At 36.9% G+C, this 20980-nt stretch overlaps 1 protein-coding gene across 3 annotated transcripts in view; it reads right to left on the bottom strand.

The window, feature by feature from the left end:
- LOC114354936 (terminal nucleotidyltransferase 5C) overlaps positions 1-20980 on the bottom strand; it is a 274706-nt gene that overhangs the window by 233779 nt on the left and 19947 nt on the right. For all 3 annotated transcript variants that reach the window (XM_028307545.1, XM_028307542.1, XM_028307543.1), the window contains exon 2: positions 1026-1463. In XM_028307545.1, the coding sequence (XP_028163346.1) occupies positions 1026-1391 (366 nt within the window). In that variant the 5' untranslated portion in view covers positions 1392-1463. The remainder of the gene's footprint in view (positions 1-1025; positions 1464-20980) is intronic.

Raw genomic sequence — 20980 nt, 5'->3', positions numbered from 1 at the left:
ATTATCCTTCACAGAAACGCTGATGTATCTTACTTCTACGAAAAGAAAACCAAATTTCTAATTTATTAAAGTACCCAGTTATAAGTAACTATTCTAAGGAATATCTTCAACTATTTTACAATTTTCAAAACCGAAAAGATTTTTCTTGTCATTTGCTTTTCACTATTCAATGAAGTCCCAAATTCTTTAGAAGCCAGTCTGAGCCACCCTTAGATAGTCTTTATGATTGTACGCCTACTTCAATACTCTCACAAAAACGTTTAATTTTATGTAAGTATAGTCTTGAGAACTTCAAACTACACCTCATTTGCTAAATGACGCACTGTTTTTATAAAAAAAAACATACGAGTGTGATAATATTTGCTTCAAATGATTGCCACAAAAAATGTGAGACCTTTTTTAATTTACTGGTAAAACAAGATAAGTACCTCCAGATAACTTAAGTCATGATGGAGTTGACAGCCCTAAGCTTATTATACAATGACTCTACGAAATAATTCTACATTCCTCCACTATTGCCGGGGGATTTATTAAAAACCATTACCATTACACTTTAACACTCCGAGTAAACAAAAATAACAACTTCCACAGCTCTGCGTTATTACGACATAGTGTTTACTTGAGTTAAGTGTTCGTTTTAATTGTTATTAGCACCACATCTTAATAAAGATCTCTTACAAGTCTTAAACCTTATAGCGGTTTAACAGTCCCTTTATCACACGCTATATCGTATTACTATAGTGTCTTATTTGTGGACTAAAGCCCGTATTCCAAAACAACACTAAAACTCAACTCAATATCATAACTGATCGGTTTGAAATCTAAACATTGAAATTCAACCAATCAGAAGCCTCAAAGATGAGATTGAGTCGAATATTGAGCGTCGTTCTGTAATACGGACCTAAGTGTTCTCGAAATACAGCGGATGCAATTCAAACTCGCACGGAGCAATGTTAATTTACTTTTAAAATAACTTAGACAATACCTCCATCACCTGCTTTGCTAATTAACGAAAGAAGACTTACCTGAGCAATAGCGACGTCCAGCGCCATCCTCTCGATGTCCACACTGTAGAAGTTCAACTGCGGCACATACCGCCTTCGAGGCCGTATGTCATCGTAGTACGCCACCACATCGTTGATGGACACCACCGGGCAGTCATCAGCGGTACTACACCCACTGCTCACACCATCCACGCCACTGTCCGAATCGACCTCCCCACCGAAACCCTCCTTAGAATCGCGGCGGTCCCCGTAACTCTGCTCCGAACCCTCCTGGTAGCCAGACTCGTTCATCTCATCCGGGGTGACGATCTCCGGGATCTTGGTAGTGTCGTATTCGTAGCCGACATCGTCGTCGACGGTCGCGTCGTTCTCGTACAGGTCGGCCATGTTTTTGGACGCGTTCACACTTGTTCGCAGTCGCAAAACACTACATGCTGTTCGATCTGGAATGTTTGCGCCCTGTGAACAAAAAGATATTGTTAGTTTTTATGAAAGGGACCTTATTTTTAGGAAAAAACAGGAAAAGTAGTAAACTTTACTTAAAGTTAAATATTCCAGTCGATAAGTAACTGTACTATTAACCAATAATTCTTATACCACTTCTCTAAAAGAACACTTCATTATTTCCATGTTTGAAACCCTATTAGTTTACAGAAAGAAACAGGTGGCCAATCTTATAAGAATTCCAATAGTTATTGCAAATATGAGTATGGAAAAATATGTCAAGTAAACGTGCGTATACTTCTCTTATGATAAACGTGATGGTTCACCAACAATATAACAAAAGCTTTTCATGATTTGAAAGGATAAAGAAAACGTGAAAAGTTTTTAAATGGGGGCGTAAACAAAAGAATGCCATTCATAAGCAAATTTATAAGGTATCTACTATTAAAAACAAAGAGTGAAAAGGTGAAGAATTATTCCGGTCCAAATCCGTTTTCTCGTAACAAAAAGGGAGGAGTTTAAAAGGTAAATTACGTAAAAACTAGATTTTTTATTTTCTAGATCAGTTCTCGGAGTCCTTGGCCCACTTGCTAACAGCCTGGCTTTTCATTTAAGACTGACTTAGTACTAGAGGCTCGAAGGCTATGATGAAAGTTGAGAAAACGGAGTAGGCATACCCAAATACATGAATCATGGTGTCTTTCGAGCGAAGATGCTGAGTTCGGTTCCCAGGAAATACACAAAATCTTGGTGTTTGGACTTAACACTGTAAATCAAACCTTTGAAATTATACTCGAACATACCAGTGGTCAAAGAATATACTTTTGATTGTGTAGGTATATATTGTTATACGATTTTCATGGAAATAATAATAAAACACTTTCAGAAATATTTTCAGCTTCCTGTAACTATTGACAGCTGAGAATTGAGATTGACCTGTCAATTTGTCACGTCAAACGTCAGCACGCTATTTGATCTGCTTTTCAAGAAGGTTATTATAAAATAAAATACTCTTGAAGATTATTTATCTATTTTTGTATAGCTGTAATAATAATTTATTGTCAAGTTATTGTCGTCAACTATTTACTTTAGGTACAGACTAAAAAGTAAACTTGCTGTAAACATATAAAAATAATAACTCAATGACAAAAGTTTCTAAGGCATAGACAAAAGTTCTTTCAGGGCCTTCATTACGCATGGAGCTTTGCGTAGAGTCGTGGTTAATATTGGTAAAATGTGTCTACTGGTTCGTTCGTTTCAGCCAAATGACGTCCACTGCTGGACAAAGGCCTCCCCCAAGGTTTTCCACAATGAACGGTCCTGCGCTGCCCGCATCCAGGCTCTTCCCGCGACCTTTACCAGATCGTCGGTCCACCTAGTAGGAGGCCTGCCCACGCTACGTCTTCCAGCCCGTGGTCGCCACTCGAGAACTTTCCTGCCCCAACGGCCATCGTCTCTACGAGCTATGTGCCCCGCCCACTGCCACTTGATTTTAGCAATTCTGCGAGCTATGTTGGTTACTTTGTTTCTCCTACGGATCTCCTCATTTCTGATTCGATCACGCAGGGAAACTCCGAGCATAGCCCGCTCCATCGCCCTTTGGGTGACCTTGAGCCTTCTTATGAGGCCCATAGTAAGCGACCACGTTTCGGATCCATATGTCAACACTGGCAACACTGTCTACTGGTATTAGTAGGTATTTAGATATTGTGCGCCACTTTACTAGATGGACTGTACTCTGACACCCGTATTAACAAACGATGCTTGCATAAGTGAAGCAGCAAATAGAACGCACAGCGTTGAAGCTCTGCGATTGGTTAGTGTGTGACCCGGTGCGTCCACGCGGACTGTGAGACCTCATAGTAATGTTTGTGTTTACGGGCGTGAGTTGTTTAACTTTATACATCTGAGAGAGTATAGCACATAAGTTTTCATTTTAAGCGACTATTTATCGAAATCAACAAGAACGAAGTCGCCGACGAAAGCTAGTGTAATATTAAAGTTAACGTATTTTTATCCTACTGTTTCTCTACCTCTTACTTCCTTCCTCTACAACTACATCCTATATCAACACAGTTGTGAGCAGTTTCCAACAAAATAACTCAACTATTTCTAAAGTTCTGTCGATACCGGAGGTCAGCCGTCGACACCACACAACTTCAGATATTTTTAAAGCTAGGGTTGTTCGGTATTGTTCTTGTTAGAACAACTGCGATAAAATAAATACCAGACTTTCATTGGTGATACGATCTATAGGAAATTATTGTATTTTGCGGTAGTTATTAGTGAAACTCGTAATTATCTCAAAATGTATTGATTCATTTATCAATTCTTTATGTTTATCTACTGCTCACACAGTAGTGGGTGTCACTTAGTAAGAATATCACCTAATAGTATCTATAAAACAAGGCATTGCTATCACTGGCATAAGGAAAATTGAGTCACTGTGTTAAATAAAAAAAGTAATTAGTAAATGTCTCAAATATCAAGTAGACAAGGCTACGCAGAAAGATTAGTATCGTAAAGCTTTTACAATAAGAATAAAAAATATTTTTTTATATTACTTACATAAGAAATCATCACTTTGTTTGTATCAACAAACCCAACTTAGAAAATGTAATGAGATTGCGGTCAAATGTTTCAAAAAAGGCACTGTTACATAAATATCGATGGCGATGTTGTGTAGACCTCCAGCAAGGGCGCTGCACTATCGCCGAAACGAAATCGAAGTTGACTCTCGCTCTCATTCGGCAGGTAACTACTGAGGCTCTTATCACTGAACCGATCCTTGGCCCGTTCCCTGTCCTCAAGTCCGACAAAAAATGTTTAATATCGCTAAGAAAAATAACTAGTAACTCAAAAAGATTACTGATGGAATACAAATTATTAAATCAAAACCAATTGTTATGTAACGATGGACATTATTAATGGTCCTTCTAGCTTTTAGCCAGTATTTCTAAAATACATTGCATTTTTTTAGATCATAAAACAGATACAAAACTACAACCCATTGCTATGGATGAATTTTAAAACGACAGACAGGTTACTGGCGACTCAATCTCAAGTCCCAATGTTATTTCAAGAGAACTCAAACCAAGTGAACGTTGTCCGCCGTATACATACGGGCCTATCTGACCTGAGAACCCGGACGACTGGTTTCCAATCTCGAACCAAATATTTGAGGATGATATAACGCATCAATCGATTCTATATTTGCCGAATTAATGGGTGTGGACTTGAGGGCTATTTACATTAATAGGCTTTTGCAATTTTTTGTAGATTTTGCACGTGTTTATTGAGCTATTTAAAGGATTAAAAAAACATAATTTGGCACAACATAGACTTAGATTTTTTAAGCATAAACATAGTAGGATTTATGCCAAAAAAAGATATCCTACATATTTATAACCATTTTCTTTAAAAAAACAGCGAATAAGGTCTAGTTCTGAGGTAACAATATGGACAATTTCAAGGTTATTAAAACCTGAGTAAAATTCTGCTTGTTTTTTACATTTGACCCATAGGCAAAGTACAATAGCAATACCGTAAACATGAAATGGAATGAACGGAATTATAAAACCAACGTAAACATCGAACGATGTACATCAAAAGCTATCGAACCGTGCGTGGTAAGAATTACCATAACAACGAAGCGCGCGCAATGAACGCCATGAGAGACGAAAACAGGGGGCGACACCCACTTGTTGCGATGACCTTGGCCCATATCTGGCTCACTTGTTGCATGGGGAAGCGTTTGCATGGAACGACTTGGGGCGCTTGAGTTGACCTTAAAAGCTGGATCTGTATGTTAATATGGGTGTTGATTTATCTTCTAAGGTAGAGTCGTCACCAATTTCGATCTATTTGGGGATATCCTTGTGTCAAAGTAAATACTTACATTGGGAAAGATAAATAGTCACGGGTTTTATGAAACAAATAAATTTTCAGAGGCTTCACTTGCGTGAACTTGATAAATCATGTGATATTGTGATTGTTAACCATAAGATTGGGTAGTGACTAGTGTCATCAAAATTTAATTTAATTTTGCGTAAAGGAGTAAAAAACATGGCAACCCCATCTATCCTAAAATATGCTTTTGGTTTGGTACTATAATATAAAACATAGATTGTGTAAACTTCCTAAAAAGGATATAACTCGGTATTAGAATTACTTAGGTATAATAACTTAATTCGTACAAAGGTAGGAAAGGTGAAATTATTCGCACGATTTGAGCAATACAGCCTCAGAAATTTGATTGCCATTAATAGCTTGTTAGTATACTGGTAAATTTAACATTACTACATACCAATAAATCTTGCGTGTTCTCTATTTATTGCCTTAATTAACCAGGTGTGTCATGCAAACGGTTAAAACCGCGGTGTTACTAAATATACGCTGGTTAAGTGTGAGGTCAATCAACAAGATTAAAATTCCACTTAACCACTTCATATACTCGTAGTAGTATGTTTACTTATGTATGCAGCAGTTGTATTTGCAATATTGCGTAATTGTTTGTTATCCCAAACGAAAATAAAATAAATTGTTATTAAAAGTTTAATTACATTATGTCTTTGAAAATTGAAAAACTACGAACGCTAGTGGTTATTTTCTAAACGTATTTTATTTGTTTTTACATCGCGTCGCTCCTACTGTTGCGTAGTTAAAAAGATTTTTAACTAAAAAGATCTAAGTTGTGAGATCTTTGTTCTGTGCGTAGTTACGCAGCGGATTTTAATGCAGTTTTCAGGAGGAAGGTACGGGTCTAGCTAGTTATTTATAAATATTTAAACGTCATTAATGGTTTAGAAATGGAAAATTCAATTAGATGGTGTTCTTCTTCAGTTCTTACAACCCACTCAATACGAGTACAAAAAGAAAAATTAATAATAAAATTCCTCTCATTTCAATCGTTTGTTTTCAACCACTAAGGAGAAAGATAGAAATGTAATTTAATTTCTTTCAACCATTCAAAGTGCTATTGATGAATTGGAAAATATAAAGCATGTTTAATTCTACTTTTCTTGAAGAAAAATACAATGAATCGTTTCGTGTAAAGACGGTCTTTGTGCAGGCGATGAAAGTCCCAAGGAAAGTTCCACAAGGGCACAGCCATCGGAATTTTCGAGAATGTTCGATGTCGATAAAGGAACGAGAACACAAATGACTCGCAGACGTCCTTAATCTTTAAGAGGGTAGGCACTAGGCACATTGATTGTAAAGAAACGAAATAATCGAAGAGGATTAGAGGTACTATTCTAGTCTTTAAATCTAAGGCTGGGTTGCACCATCTTACTTTAGCTTTGACAAACGTCAAAAATCTGTCAAATTCCATACAAAAAACACCGGTTATCGTTATAGTTACTACGGTCAAAGTTAGGTGGTGCAACTCAGCCTTAGACTTTTTCTCTGATAACTAGGGTTCCCAACCCTCCCGGATTGCCCGGGAGACTCCGGAAATAATGGTTAACCTCCCGACCTCCCGGAGAGCAATATTTTCTCCGGTATTTCTAAAAATTAAATGCATCCATTGCTGCTCGTACTTGTTTATAAAAACTTTACAAGAACCAATCACATGGACCAGCATTACTAAACTCCAGGAATTATTAAATATTGACATAGATAGTGACAAGTTGTACGATGAGGTTGGACTTTTGCGTGAGGTGCAACCACATCTTATTGAAGAAAATCGAGTGGATTTACGCTGGGTTGACTTCTTTACGAAATCGAAAGACAGAAATCCCTGTCCTGAATTTANGAGCAATTCTCCCGGGTTGGTCCTTTCAAGAGTTGGCAACCCTACTGATAACTAATTAGGTACTCAAGAATAATATTAATAACTAGCTATCCGCCCGCGGCTTCGCCCGCGTGAAAAAAGGTCTGTTTTTAGAATTTTCCCGGATATTATACGAATTTTTCTCGCCGTAAAAACCATCCTTGGACCTCAACGAACATTTATAAAAAAATAATTGGTAATTGGTCCAGGCGTTGTTGAGTTATGCGCTTACCAACACATTTTGCGATTCATTTTTATGTTATAGATTAGATGTTGCTTAGCCGTTCCACCTCTCCACTACCGCAAGAGAAGGTATCGACTCAGTTATGAAGGCTTATGCAACTTGCAAAAACGTAGGTCAAAGCAAAAAAAAAACTCTTTCTTTATAATCGCTCTATGTATAATGAGCTATTGGAACGCTGCCACGAAATTCCGATCGACCAGCAGATCAAGCGCCGCAAGTGGAACTGGATTGGCCACACTCTCCGAAGGGATCCCGATCTCATCCCCAAGCAGGCTCTGGATTGGAACCCCCAAGGAAAACGCAAACGTGGTCGCCCCAAGCAAACTTGGCGGCGCACTTTGGCAGACGAGGCGATGAAGATCGGCAAGACTTGGAGCGAGATAAAACACATAGCTCAAAAGACCGAACGCGATGGCGGACTGTTGTGGACGCCCTCTGCCCCATCTAGGGGACATAGGACCATAAGTCAAGTAAGTCAGTCATGTATAATGTATAGTTGTCCAACTCTGAACCGTCCCAGCTATGACATTATCAGGCAGGCGCTACTATCAATACTGGGTCAATTGTTCCGATTTTTGCCACTCGACGTTTCAGAATCGTTTGACTATACCGGCTAGCTGTAACCTATAAACAATAGGATACAATAGTTGTACCTGTCCACTGCACTTGGCGATCGGCCAGCGAGTTCGTTGTCATTTAGGCAACAAACGACTAATCGTGGAACTACCCTACATATCTCATTGAACTCTACCACGAACACAATAGAGATCATTTGGTAAACTAGCACGTTTTGAACGCATCGGTTGGCACGGAGCCACGATGCAATCGACAAGTGCTAAAGACTGCTTCCGCGGGTGATTTTGCACCTGTATTTATCTAAATACAGCATCGCATCGCACTACATCACAGAATCTAGATCTCTAGATTCTGTAGTGCGATGCGGAGATTTACGAAGTGATAATAGCATGTTTAGAATTATTTACCTGCTTTTTTTAAGTCGTGATGATGCGATGTTCGATTGAAGAAGCAGATTTTTTCACACTGATTTAAAGATAAAATACAGAACGAGTTTATTCCGCAAAAGATCATATCTGTCACAAGACGAACGGAGGTGGTGTAAACAGGTTCTCACCGAGTGCTCGATTGAGGGAAGAAGAAACATTAAGAAGGAGCTGGCTGTGGATGAATGGAAAAAGAGAGAGATCGAATCTTTGGAGAATCGAGGAAAAGGTAACAAAAGAGAGAGAGAGTAACAATTTTCTTTGTTTGGGAAGCCAACCAAAGCGCCACAGCACATAAGTATTCCAAATGAAAGGTAAAAAGTAATTACATGCGACAAGAATATACATAAAATGAGGATGACATAAAACGGCACTCTTAGCCCAAATAAAGCCGGCGCCATAAACGGCACGACAGACGACATAAGTCTATAAACATCCGTGAACTTGAACACAAAAACGCCCACGAAAGCCACTTGTTGAGGCTGGCGCGGCGCCAGTTGTAGCAAATTCATTCACCCCACCACATGCAACTAGTTCGGGTGGGGAATAAAATTAGGCGTTGTTCAGACGCGGATGATCGAGCGCTTCCTGAGTTGTCATCGCGTCGCGGTAGCTCATCGGTTACTTAATGATACAAAAGTCAATCAAGTCAAAACTGGCCAGTTATGGCTATGTGTGAACAGAGTCTTATTTTGTAAGGTATGTAGGTACCATGAAATCTTGATGGGTTAACTTTTTTCGTTGTTTTTTTCGTTTCCAATCGTTTTTCGTAATTGTTTCGATTTGACAACTACTCGCATAATCAAGTCTTCAAAAATAGTTCGACTTTTTTCGATGTCTGTTAATTCTTTTGTAGCACTCATTTAAAGTGGCTGTTAGCCAGGTAACTTAAATTTAGACGTCACTACAAGGAACTACCGTCAAAAAAGCAATAACAAATACAAAAAGTGAGTTAACTAATAAAACAACAAAAATGAAAGAGGATCAAAGATCACAATGCCACAAATGTGATCTCGAGGTACTTTAGCCACTTAGCAAAAGCCACAAGTGGCAAAAAGATAGTTAAACAAATACATAATACGGTCGCAAATGTCATTCCAATTGCGATTGCCATTTTCAAAATTTTGATATCATTATTCCCATTTATCCTGGATCGACACTCCAAATATTCCCTTTTCTCACTTTCTCATTCACTCCTTTAGTCTGTACTTCGCATAATGAGCACAAAAGGTCTTTGAAACTCTTTTTAACCGACTTCATAAAAGAAGGATGTTTTTAAAACGACCACTCTACAAGAAAACCATTCTAACTCTCACTTGTTTCTAAATATAGAAGCTAAGTTACAAGAGTTGTCATCTCCCCCAATAAGTGACCAACTCTACAGTTTATTTGGTCTGGTCGATTCGTCCACCTGCTCGCAATACAAGTTGTAACCAGTTCTCAGCAACCCACATAATGTGCCCGCTAGAGTTGGGTCGACAAGTTTTTCCAAACTTCGTGCACACTCGAGCTTGTGTAAATACGACGTTCAACTACAAGTGGTATTGTGGGAAAGATTCGTTGAAAAATAGTACAAATGCGTTTACGAGTATACTAGCGACCGCCCGCAACTTTTTACGCGTGGAGTTGGTTAACCCCCTTTTAACCACCTTAGGGATGGATTTTCGTAAAATCCGTTCTTAGCTGATGTCTACACCCTACTATAAGGATCCTACCTGCCAAATTTAATCAGTGAGTGGTATTTAGGTCATTGAGAAATGTGCTGAATTTAAATTCTTAAATGCTGAAAAACCAGCTACTTCTAAACTGCTAAAATGTTGTTTAGGATTATAGATTAGCGACTTAATTATTAAGTAATAATAATTTATGCTATTCATTTTCAATTTAAGCTTGTCATATAAATCTGTTTAGTTGATAAGTAGTCAACTGTGCCTTTCTATTACGTAGTAAAATTATTTCTAAGCTTATAATTATTATTTAACATTATAAAAGCCGTCAAGAATGCCGAACGGTTCATTAGAACTTATGTTTTATTTTTACCTGTTCAATCAACTGGGCCAATAATAAGTACTCAACATTATTGACTCCGCGGAATCCTCTTTGCGAAATCAATTTGAGGTAAAGCTAACCAGACAGTATTTCCAATTAGTTTGTTTCGGCAGGCAATTCAGGGGTACTTCAGGGCCTTTCATGCCGTTATTATAAGTGCTTTAAAGAAGCGAGTTTATTAGCTAGAAGCCAAAGAAAACGTTCCTCTGAGCGCCCACGCTGCGATCAGGCGGGTCTGCGGCGACCCACATCCTAGCTTTATTTTTAGGAAATAGCTCATTTCAGACTTTTCTTTATGAAAAAATACATTTCAATTAAAAAAAGCAGAAGATTGATAAAAGTACCAAGTGCATGTTTTTTTTTTATACAGAAGGGCGCTTTCGGTTTTACAACCTAATTTTGTAAACTGTGTTACTTTTACTGAAGAAAAGACTGAAACTTCCAACCCTTTTTAAACATACCAAAAGCGATTTAATTTACAAAAAGGCAGATAAATGGTTCTTCATCAATAAAATGTTCTTGTTGATTTACCTTTATGAGGAAAAATATTTAGTTTACATCCAGTTATAAAGCCCACCCAACACAGTCCCTAATTTGAAGCATATCGGAGCCCTCGGGAGCATGCGAACCTTCAGTACCTCTAGCATGAACAACTTTCGTCTTCGACAAAATTCGATACTTAACCTTCGATTTAAACGATAGCGTGACAATTTTGTATCTCAAAATAAGTTTCGTGCAACCATTTCTCATACTAAGTTCACTTTACGACACGTTCACAAGGGCGCTGTTGTAGTTTTCGTACTAAATCTTTTGATGGCGATTCGAATACGCAAACGATTCGAACTCGAAAGTTTTTCGTGCTAGCCGTACAGTTCATTTGCCGGAGTGGTCATTACGGTCCATTGTTTGTTCAGACCTTTCTGAATTACTGTAAACAAATTGGTTCTTCTTACCGTTACTATTGGGATCAGTTGAAAGGCTCTCCAATTATGATCTTTTGGCGAAAATGTTGATTTCAGATGAGATGGTATTTACAAACAAGTACCAGCGTGGGAAGTGCAGACCATTTACTCTATTTCCCCTGATAAATTAGAGGTATGTGCTCTGTAGTAGAGACTAAATGGAGTACATAAAACAAGTACATCATTCATCTCCTTTGTGATATTAATAGTGCCTAGAAAAATAACAGAGCTAGCTCTCCGAATGGCCAAACTTATGAGGTTATTTTGGTAAGTAAATTTATATTTGAGTCATAAATATAGCTAACTTATACCTCCTAAAGGAAGCCAAGAGATCGCACGGATCATATTGCAAGAAGCATGAAGACTAAGTTTATTTGACCGTAATTAAATGTTCAAAAACTTTTTTAAACGAGCTGATGTAGTATAAATGAACACAAAATCATCGCTATTCCACTATAATTATGTTCCAATTACCGTCATTTAGCTGACACTAAATATCCACAAAATTTTGCAGATTTTTGTGTTATGACTTTATTAATGTAGAGATTCACGATGAATACTTCATCAAGTTGGTTACAAACAAAATAAATGTAGACTCGAATGACTGTTTGATGCAAATTTTGATAAGATTCAAATTAAGTAACTAAAATTGAGCTTGATGGTTATTTATTGCAAATTATGACAAATTTAAATTAAGCGAGAACTTCATTTAGAGAATTTGAACAAAAAAATTGAGTTTTATGCTTCTTTTTCAGCAGTGACGTCCTATGACTGAAATAATGATGATGACGAACAAAATATAGAGCTCTATGCTTCTTTTTTGACACGCTATAATTGAAATAAAGATACGCAATAAGCGCGTGACCAAAACACGTATTTCCCATATTCCCTTGATTAAGGACGGTACGTCACATTTTGCTCACAAAACTCATATCGCGTAACGTTCCATTACAAATGAAATGTTACTGCAGAGTAAGGGTTAGTACACACGTAAGGGGCCGGGATTGTCAGCAGTGTTGGTTGAACAACAAAGTCAGCGCGAAAAATGACTGCTCTTGTTCGGTAATACATTGTCTAGAGTGTGTTAATTCGACTAGCTTTTGCCTGCAGCTCCACCCGCGTGAGATTTAGTTTGTCACAGGTCGTTATAAATTGTAGCCTTAAGTTATTTTGATGTATAAAAAAGTGTCATCAAATCACGTCCAGTAGTTTTTGCGTAAAAAGAGTAACAAACATCCATACAAACTTTCGCGTTTTACTATTAGTAGCAAATAGGATTTTAACGCCCCGGATGATGATTGCTATATGGATTAATGCCGGCCCGCTTATGTATGTAGGAACCCTAACGTACGTAGTATGTAACTTGTGATGTGGAGCTCGGGATAAACTTCGCTAGATTTGTTCAGCAAGAAACACAAAGTTCCCACTGAAAGTTACGATGCGTGGGTGCTCGAAAAAACACGAATCGAATCCAAAAGACATGTCTTAACATATAAACTAATATTGAGTTACAATTTGTTGAAAAAATCCATGGAACTAACCACTGAAACTAATACTGATTGGCAGACTGACTGATCAAAGGGCACGGTAGTTACAAACTGAGTTTTAAATAGCTATGTCGGACGTTTGGAAATACTGTGTCTTATAAAGCCTACTGACATTGCCATCGGCTGTAGACTCCCAACTAAACTGAAAATAATAACAACAATTCAACTGACAAGGACAAAATCAATTTACCGTGAATGTTATTCTTTCGAAAACCAAACAATACTGTGTCCAAAAGGTCAGTGGACGAGTTTTAAATCCATAAACGTGATTAATTTAATGTGTAGGTACTTACCTAATGTATCTCAAGATAATTTAAGATAAAATCCACCTTCGCTCATCACTTTCCATGTTTCCATCAGATGAGGTTGAGGCCAAGAGCTTCCACGTTGTGGATAAAAAAGAAACATTTTTTGGGCTTTATCCATTTAACCAATATGCCTGTGAGTTTCAGTCTTTAAAGGAAATGACTTAGGAATCATTTTGAATCCTAATCATACTACCTACCTACATATATGATACATAGATGATTTAGTACTAATAAATGCACTATCATTTACCTACTTAGTATCGAACGAAGGAAGTTTAAAAAAACTACAAAAAACTAAAATGCCAACGGGCATGGTGCTAGTGGTAAACGAGGCTATTTCCTGTCCGATGGACAGACGACCAGGATGTCATTAACCGTCCTCGTCTGACTTTTACAATCTAACGCCCGTATTCACAAACATTACTATGAGGTCTCACAGTGCGCGTGGATGCACAGGGTGACACACGAACCAATCACAGAGCTCTATTCAACGCTGTGCGTTCGATTTGCTGCCTCACTTAAGCAAGCATCGTTTGTGAATACGGGCTTAAAACTCTACGAGTATTCAAGTAACTGAGGAGCCATATTGCCGGGGCCCACGATCGATCTAATTACGAAAGTAACGTAGAATTTTCTCTTTTTCCAGTTAGCAACTAATTCGTTACTTATTGAAGATGATTGAATGCCAAAGAGCGGTCGCATCGCGCGGCACGTGTCCATTCGCCACGCGTCACGCTGCCGGCCGCCATATTTAGTATTTTTTAAACCGCGGCCATTTTGTAAACACATAATCGCTGTCATGGGCGACTGCGGCGTATCAATAATAACGATAACATTGTGATCGCGATTATGTTTTAATTTAGAAAAGTTGATTAGGTTTAGACTAATTTGCAGCTTGTTTTCGTTTCAGAATTCAAAATCTTACAACACAACTCGTAATGAACAAATAAAGAATATAGAATCGCAATAAAGAAATTTTATTCTATTCTATTCTATTCTGAAAATAAAAAGGTGACTCTATCAACCTGACTGTATGTAAGATGATGATGAGATTATCCAATCATATGACATCCCCCGGAAAATTTTGCAACTTAAGCCCATGACGTCACTTATTCCTCGACCCATATGAGTAGGTACTTATTTATTGATTTTCAAGTTTAGCTAAAAATCTAATTTAGTTTTCAGGACTTGAAAAGTTGAGATTTAGAATTGTTGTTCGTCATATTTTGCTATTTGTACTGTACATGCGAATTAAATTGTAATGGCTCCATAATACATCTAATAACTACATTGATAATAACGAAACGCTTGAAATATTTTGAAGGTCGACTGAAGCCAGTAAAACCATCACAAAACAATCAACTCGTAAAGGCGCCATAACTTCTTCGTACCCACTTAATATCTATCGCAAGAAACTGATAATATTTATCGATTCATTTCTATTTTCCATTTACATTTGATGAACGCGGGCGAATCACGCGAGTGGTTTTGTTCCGCGTCATGGTACTAAGTTATCGTGTGGTTTTTAGTCGGATGTCACACAAGACAGTATTAGATGTTCTATATACGATGGCATAATAAAAATATACAGGGTGTCCCAAAAAGTAGTGTCAAGCCGAAGCCCAGAGGTAAAGCATCACTGGGTATTTCGCCAAAACAGTAAATTTTCTGTGTCCAGGCAGGCGAACACATGTTTTTTTATATCTATATGTATAAAACTATTTTTATGGGAAAGTTCATCAAAAGTTTTATTTGTTTTTGCTATTACAATAGCAGAAACTACAAATAATACCGTAGAAAAACTTAATCAAAAGTCGTTTTTCTAATTTCCTTGTTATGTCCATTACTGTTGTTTGCCAAAATGAAGGCACATTATAACAAATTGAAGCGTAATTTCATTCTAATAGCACTCTCTTTACATTTGAGAAACGTTTGGCTATCGGAAAATAAAAACTTCAAATGTCAAATACTTAAAGGAAGGAAGTAAAGTGAAGTTAAGTTCTTGTCCGAGTCAAAAGTATAATTTCCCTGGGTCTTCTTTTCGACCATTTTAGTAACGAAACGAAAGAACTTAGAATGTAATGCACTGCACCGTTACACTCGGCCATTTCGTCCCAAGAGGCCATCGAGGCAGGACAGTACTTCGTTGATCAGTTTCGCGACAAATCGCTTAAGTAGGTCCCTCCTTGGGTTTTTGTTTACTAAAAAGTCAATTTCTTTGGACGGTTTTTTGCAGCTAAACAATGGATTAATTTTATTGTTTATTAACACAGATGTAGTGTCTGTAGGGGTAAACCCATGATTTAAATTGTAAATGCATAGGGTAAATAGGTTTTTGTCTGTGGTGTCTTTTAGGCATAAATCTAATTTCTTTGGTCCTAATTTCCTTGTTTTCCGTGGCATAAAATGGCCTAGGAAATTATAACAGACCATTTTTAATTCGGCGTAAAGTCAAATTTTGAGTATTTCTTTATTAGAATAAGTTTAAAATTTTCATTTTAAGAAATGGGTATCAGAATAGATATAAAACAACTTGTTTTTAACTCTTAACTCAATCTACTGCATTTATCTTCCTTAGTTGTGTAAAAAGGTCGTAATGATACAATATTCATTGGAATGTTTGCTTGCGAAGGTACACAAAAATGGGTCGAACAAAAAAAAGCAAACCACAGAAGAAAACTTACGAGAAACAATTATTTATAATAATTTCCTTGGCTACCAAAAATTCATGACCTTATAACTTTGTTTCCAAAACGAATTATGACACCCCTTTTAGATATATTAGCTTAGTTTTTGCTACTTAATGCAGTGGGAAACTAAAAATAGTTAAAAAAAAAAAATTTTTCATACCAAGGAAATTAGGCAAAATTGACCATTTTTGGCGAAATACCCCACTAGGGCTACCGGAATCACCTATTCTAATTTATATGAAAAATTGGCCGGTACCAAATCAGTGTAATTTGCGCACTTTCATACATCTCCGTACTGATTAACAGCCCGACTCAACTATCAACTGCAACTGCTGCTAACTCATATTTAGTTGCAAAGTGTTAACTATGTAAGAGAAAATTACTCAGGCATATTTAAATCTTTGATACAGACGAAATTTAACATTACATTTATTTTTTTATTGCATAGCTTTTGCCCGCGGCTTCACCCGCGTGAAGTTTCGTTTGTCACAGATCGTCATAAATTATAGCCTATATGTTATTCTGGGTTATAAACGATAATACTGTAAAGTTTTATCAAAATCCGTTCAGTAATTTTTGCGTGAAAGAGTAACAAACATCCAGACCTCTAGACATCCAAACTTTCGCATTTATAATATTAGTAGGATAGTAGGATTTTTTTATCCATAACGAGGAAGCTCTTGGCCTGTATCTCACCTGATGGAAAGTTATGATCAGACCGAACGAAGGTAGAAGCGAGCTTCACCCGGAATCCTCAACCACGGAGGACATGTTACGGAATTATTATAGCGCATACAATAAACACCCTAAATTCTTTCTTATTACGTAAGTACAGTTGCAATACTAAACTGTGGCTGCCATAGAAATGTGTAGTCGACCATAATAAGTTGTCCGTATAATAAGTTTAATAAATTTTAGTGTTCTTGCTTTACTGACACCTGTCTTTCTCAACTTACAGATTATTATGTCACAGCTTAAAAGCCCAGCCGTTGCAAGTTAATTTTAAGTTTATTTCTAGGCTCTAAGTCATAAACGAAACGAACTAATTTATCCAATAAGAGCCTCGTATAGACAGCTTCGATCCATTAAATACAGCTGTTCTTCCAACGAATATAATATTAATAGCTGATGTTATCTAACCGTAATGTTAGTACCTATAATAATTTATAGTTTCTAATAAACAGATAGCAATCATAATTATTTTATGAACAAAATCAGTAACACTTAAAATTTTCTTTGTCGCGAAGGAAAAAAAGTAAGCTAACTACCTCCTACCTTATAAAAAGTTTAAATTCTCCGACTTCACCACTTTGAAACATGAACCTCCATTTTATTACTCAATTTCCTAAATGCTGAAAACCTTAACTAGAAATTTCTCTTCCTCCTTTATTTTTTGTTAAGTAAAGATGTATTTGAAAGGTTTATCACCTATTTATTTAACTTATTAAGTAATTTATCCGGCCACTTTTTATATTTTAGTAGGACGTGCCACGCATTTTATGTTGTGTAAGGTAGGTATTTTAGGTAGGTATATGGTTTGTGAAGGGATCGTAATCTTAACACGTTTGCTGTCCACAAACTAGACGGAATAGTCAAACTATAAACCTGTATACAGTATTAGAACCATAAAAGTGTTAATAAATAACTTCCACGGTAAACCCGAATTTACAGCGCTATAAATAAACGCGATATTCCCAACCACCCCCGTTTTGTATCTCGTAAATTGCCCCAAAAAAACGTATCGCTCAAAACCGAATCCCAATGATTCGTGATAAGGTTTATAGAACGGCACCATAAATCAAACTGTAGACAAAGCAGCAAGGAAAGCCACTTCTATAAACGGTAACACAGTGGTGTGTTACACACAAAAAGTACTAACAACAAAACACGCCTAACATCTAACCGCAAACAAATAAAGACCAGTTTAGACCAACACAAAATTTGTACAGATAACGTGGTCACCGGTTAGCCTTGCAACACTCACTTTTGTATATAACCATTTATTTATTATGAATACTGATTTGTGGAATTACAAACTAGTGTCTGCACTCGATACAGTTTTATGCCTGTCAGCAAAAAGTTGAAAATCGTCAACACACGCCGCAAAACACAAACTAGGGCAGTGCTGATTGACATTTTGAAATCGAACTAATCATGAGTGTTAAATTCTTTTGTGTTTTTTACAACAAATTGGAATTAGCAGTTTTAATTTTGTGCAGATACGATCTAAATTGGAGCTAAGTTGCGTTTTTTGGAATTTTAGGCGTGCTGGTTACAAGTTTTATGCTATTTTAATGGCAAGTTAAAATACCGATCAGACTTTAAAACTGTAAGCGTAGGATGAGATGACACTGAATTCTAAAAATGTTGTACATAATTAGATACAAATTATGTATATTAAACGACGCTCAAAAAAAATATATCATCACCTTTATCGAGCTAGCTACAGCTGAAATCAGAAGTGGACGATAATAATGATATAAAATGATTGGGTTCGAGTGTCTTCAAAGACAGGTATATAGGAACGTTCGTAAAAAGGATACATTAATTACATTTGACATCATACTTTGTAGCCATAAATGTGATCCATTGACAAGTCAATAAATCCATGAGCTAATAAGAAACGCGCGAAGCATTTAAAATCATGAATTTACAAACAAGCATGAAATAAAAATGTATTTAGTTAAGTACTGAAAAAGTAAGCAGAAAGCATTGCATTTAAATTGAACCCTACAAAAATAGAAGTAAAAGTCTTTTAAAATGTGACCAAAGAGAATGTAGAAAAGTAGGAAACAGCATAACAAATCTGTATCCCACAATCGGCATAGACAACGCGCGGGCAGCGTTGCGCCACGGTGAAAGTGCACCGGCCAGCTGACTGCTCCCGTCTGCAGGTAGCCCTGTGCCCTACTTACAGTGACAGGTCTATCACGATCACCGGTCTATGGGAGAATAAATAAATAAATAAATATCCCTGGACATCATACACTACGCTTCTAGTCCCAAACTAAGCAAAGCTTGTACTATGGGTACTAGACGACGATATACTTAAATACTTTGTTAATAAGAAGATTGTTAATAAGTCTAAATAGTTTAAATAACTAAAAACACACTTTTAATTACTGCACTAAAAGGCAGGATCCTAGACATCATCTAGCACTAAAGTGCTCGAAAAGACAAATTCAATGAACTTAAACTCGATGTGTGTCCGCCGTTTCGTTTAGGAGTTCCTATGGCCACCTTCCAGTCCCATCATCAGACCATCTCAATGGTACCATAATATTGTATTGTCATCTAGCCAAGTTTCATGATGATACAAGAATTAGAAGTGCGTGTAATTTAGATTCTTAGATTCAATTTAGTTACATACACGACGACTTAATACCGACTTCAGTCTTACGCTCGTATTCACAAACGATGCTTGCTTATGTGAAGCAGCAAATCGAACGCATAGCGTTGAATAGAACGCTGTGATTGGTTCATGAGACATTAATGTTTGTGAATACTGGCGTTGCTCATTTTTCTAATCGGAAAATCCGACAATAGGAAAGGAAACCTCAAATACAACCTTAACTCACTGTGAAGGAACAAAACTAATTTCAGGACCTGCTGAAAAACAGCTTTTATAAGTTGAAGAAGGCCTCTTTCAGTGCTTGGGTAAAGGACTAATCAACATTTTTGCTGAATGAATTCAAACGGGTTGAACTACACATAATTATACTAAATCAATGACCAATAAGTAGATTAGTTTAATAAGTTACTCTCCAAGAAAGAAATAAAGAAAGTTTCATTTTATATTAACTCTGGAGGATAAATAAAAGCAGATACGTAGATATAAGTAGTTAAGTTTAACTCACCTAACTAAAAGGAAAGAGTCACATCAAAATGTTTTACCTAGTAGGTGAACATTTATCGTGAAGTTCCACGAGACTCATTGACCAAAATCCCATATTTTACTAGGTATTTATAAAATTTTACACATTCTTTTGTTTATTTATTGTCTAATATTATTGTTTTAAAGAAGTGCGTATTAAAAATAGTACTAGGTAGCATTGCCCTTTCAATTTTCCGCACAAAAGTATGGATTTTAATTTGAGATCACAACGTAAACAATGAACCGTCATTGTCGAATTCTTTGTTCATTTATATTGGTTTCAATAATTCGTGTTTATTAAGTTCTGAAATGGAATTTCTGTCAAGTCGAAGTAAAACGATAATAATATACCAGTGTTGATACTTTGCGTTTGAATTTTCGATTGTTAAAATACTAAGGCTGAGTTGCACCACCAAACTTTGACCGTAACTATAACGGTAACCGGTGTCTTTTGTATGAAATTTGACAGATTTTTGTCGTTTGTTAAAGTTAAATCAACTCAGCCTAAATTGTACTTTGGTAACTGCCGAACCGATGTCAAAACCGCACTCAATGGTCTACTCCACGAATGGCCTGAATAATATATTTTTCTAAGTTATCTACGAGTGGTCCCAGTCGCCGGAAGCCTCAGTCATCTAATCAATTGTGAATTCAAAATGCATTCTTAGAATCTGACGTTGGTTTATTCTTACCTACTTCTCAGAGCATTGAGCCTTAGAAACAAACGCGCCGTGATTACGTCACGATCAGATGACGATTATGCACTGTGTGCTTACCATGAGTTTACGTTACGTGTGCTCGCTAGCGACTGCGTAAAAAAATGACATTAATTGTATGACATATTGTGCAGCGCCCCTAGCGGCTACTTTCAAGAAACAAAATCTCCATAGAGATTTTTGACGTTTTCGCTACACACCTAACGTAAACTCATGGTAGGTAGGCTGATGTCTTCTGCGGCACACTTTCGTGTGCAGTTTTTACCACAATACTGGCCAGTCGTTTAGCAATCGTTTAGTGTCTGAGACTCTCCGTATATGGGATTTAATGTGACTTTGTGTAATTATCGTCATACAGTTGTAAGAAG

Source organism: Ostrinia furnacalis, unplaced genomic scaffold, assembly GCF_004193835.3.
Source record: "Ostrinia furnacalis isolate ACB-3 unplaced genomic scaffold, ASM419383v2 OfSCF2279, whole genome shotgun sequence".
Classification (NCBI taxonomy): Eukaryota; Metazoa; Arthropoda; class Insecta; order Lepidoptera; family Crambidae; genus Ostrinia; species Ostrinia furnacalis.
Note: the sequence above shows the minus strand (reverse complement) of the source record. Positions and strands in the feature narration are given on the sequence as shown.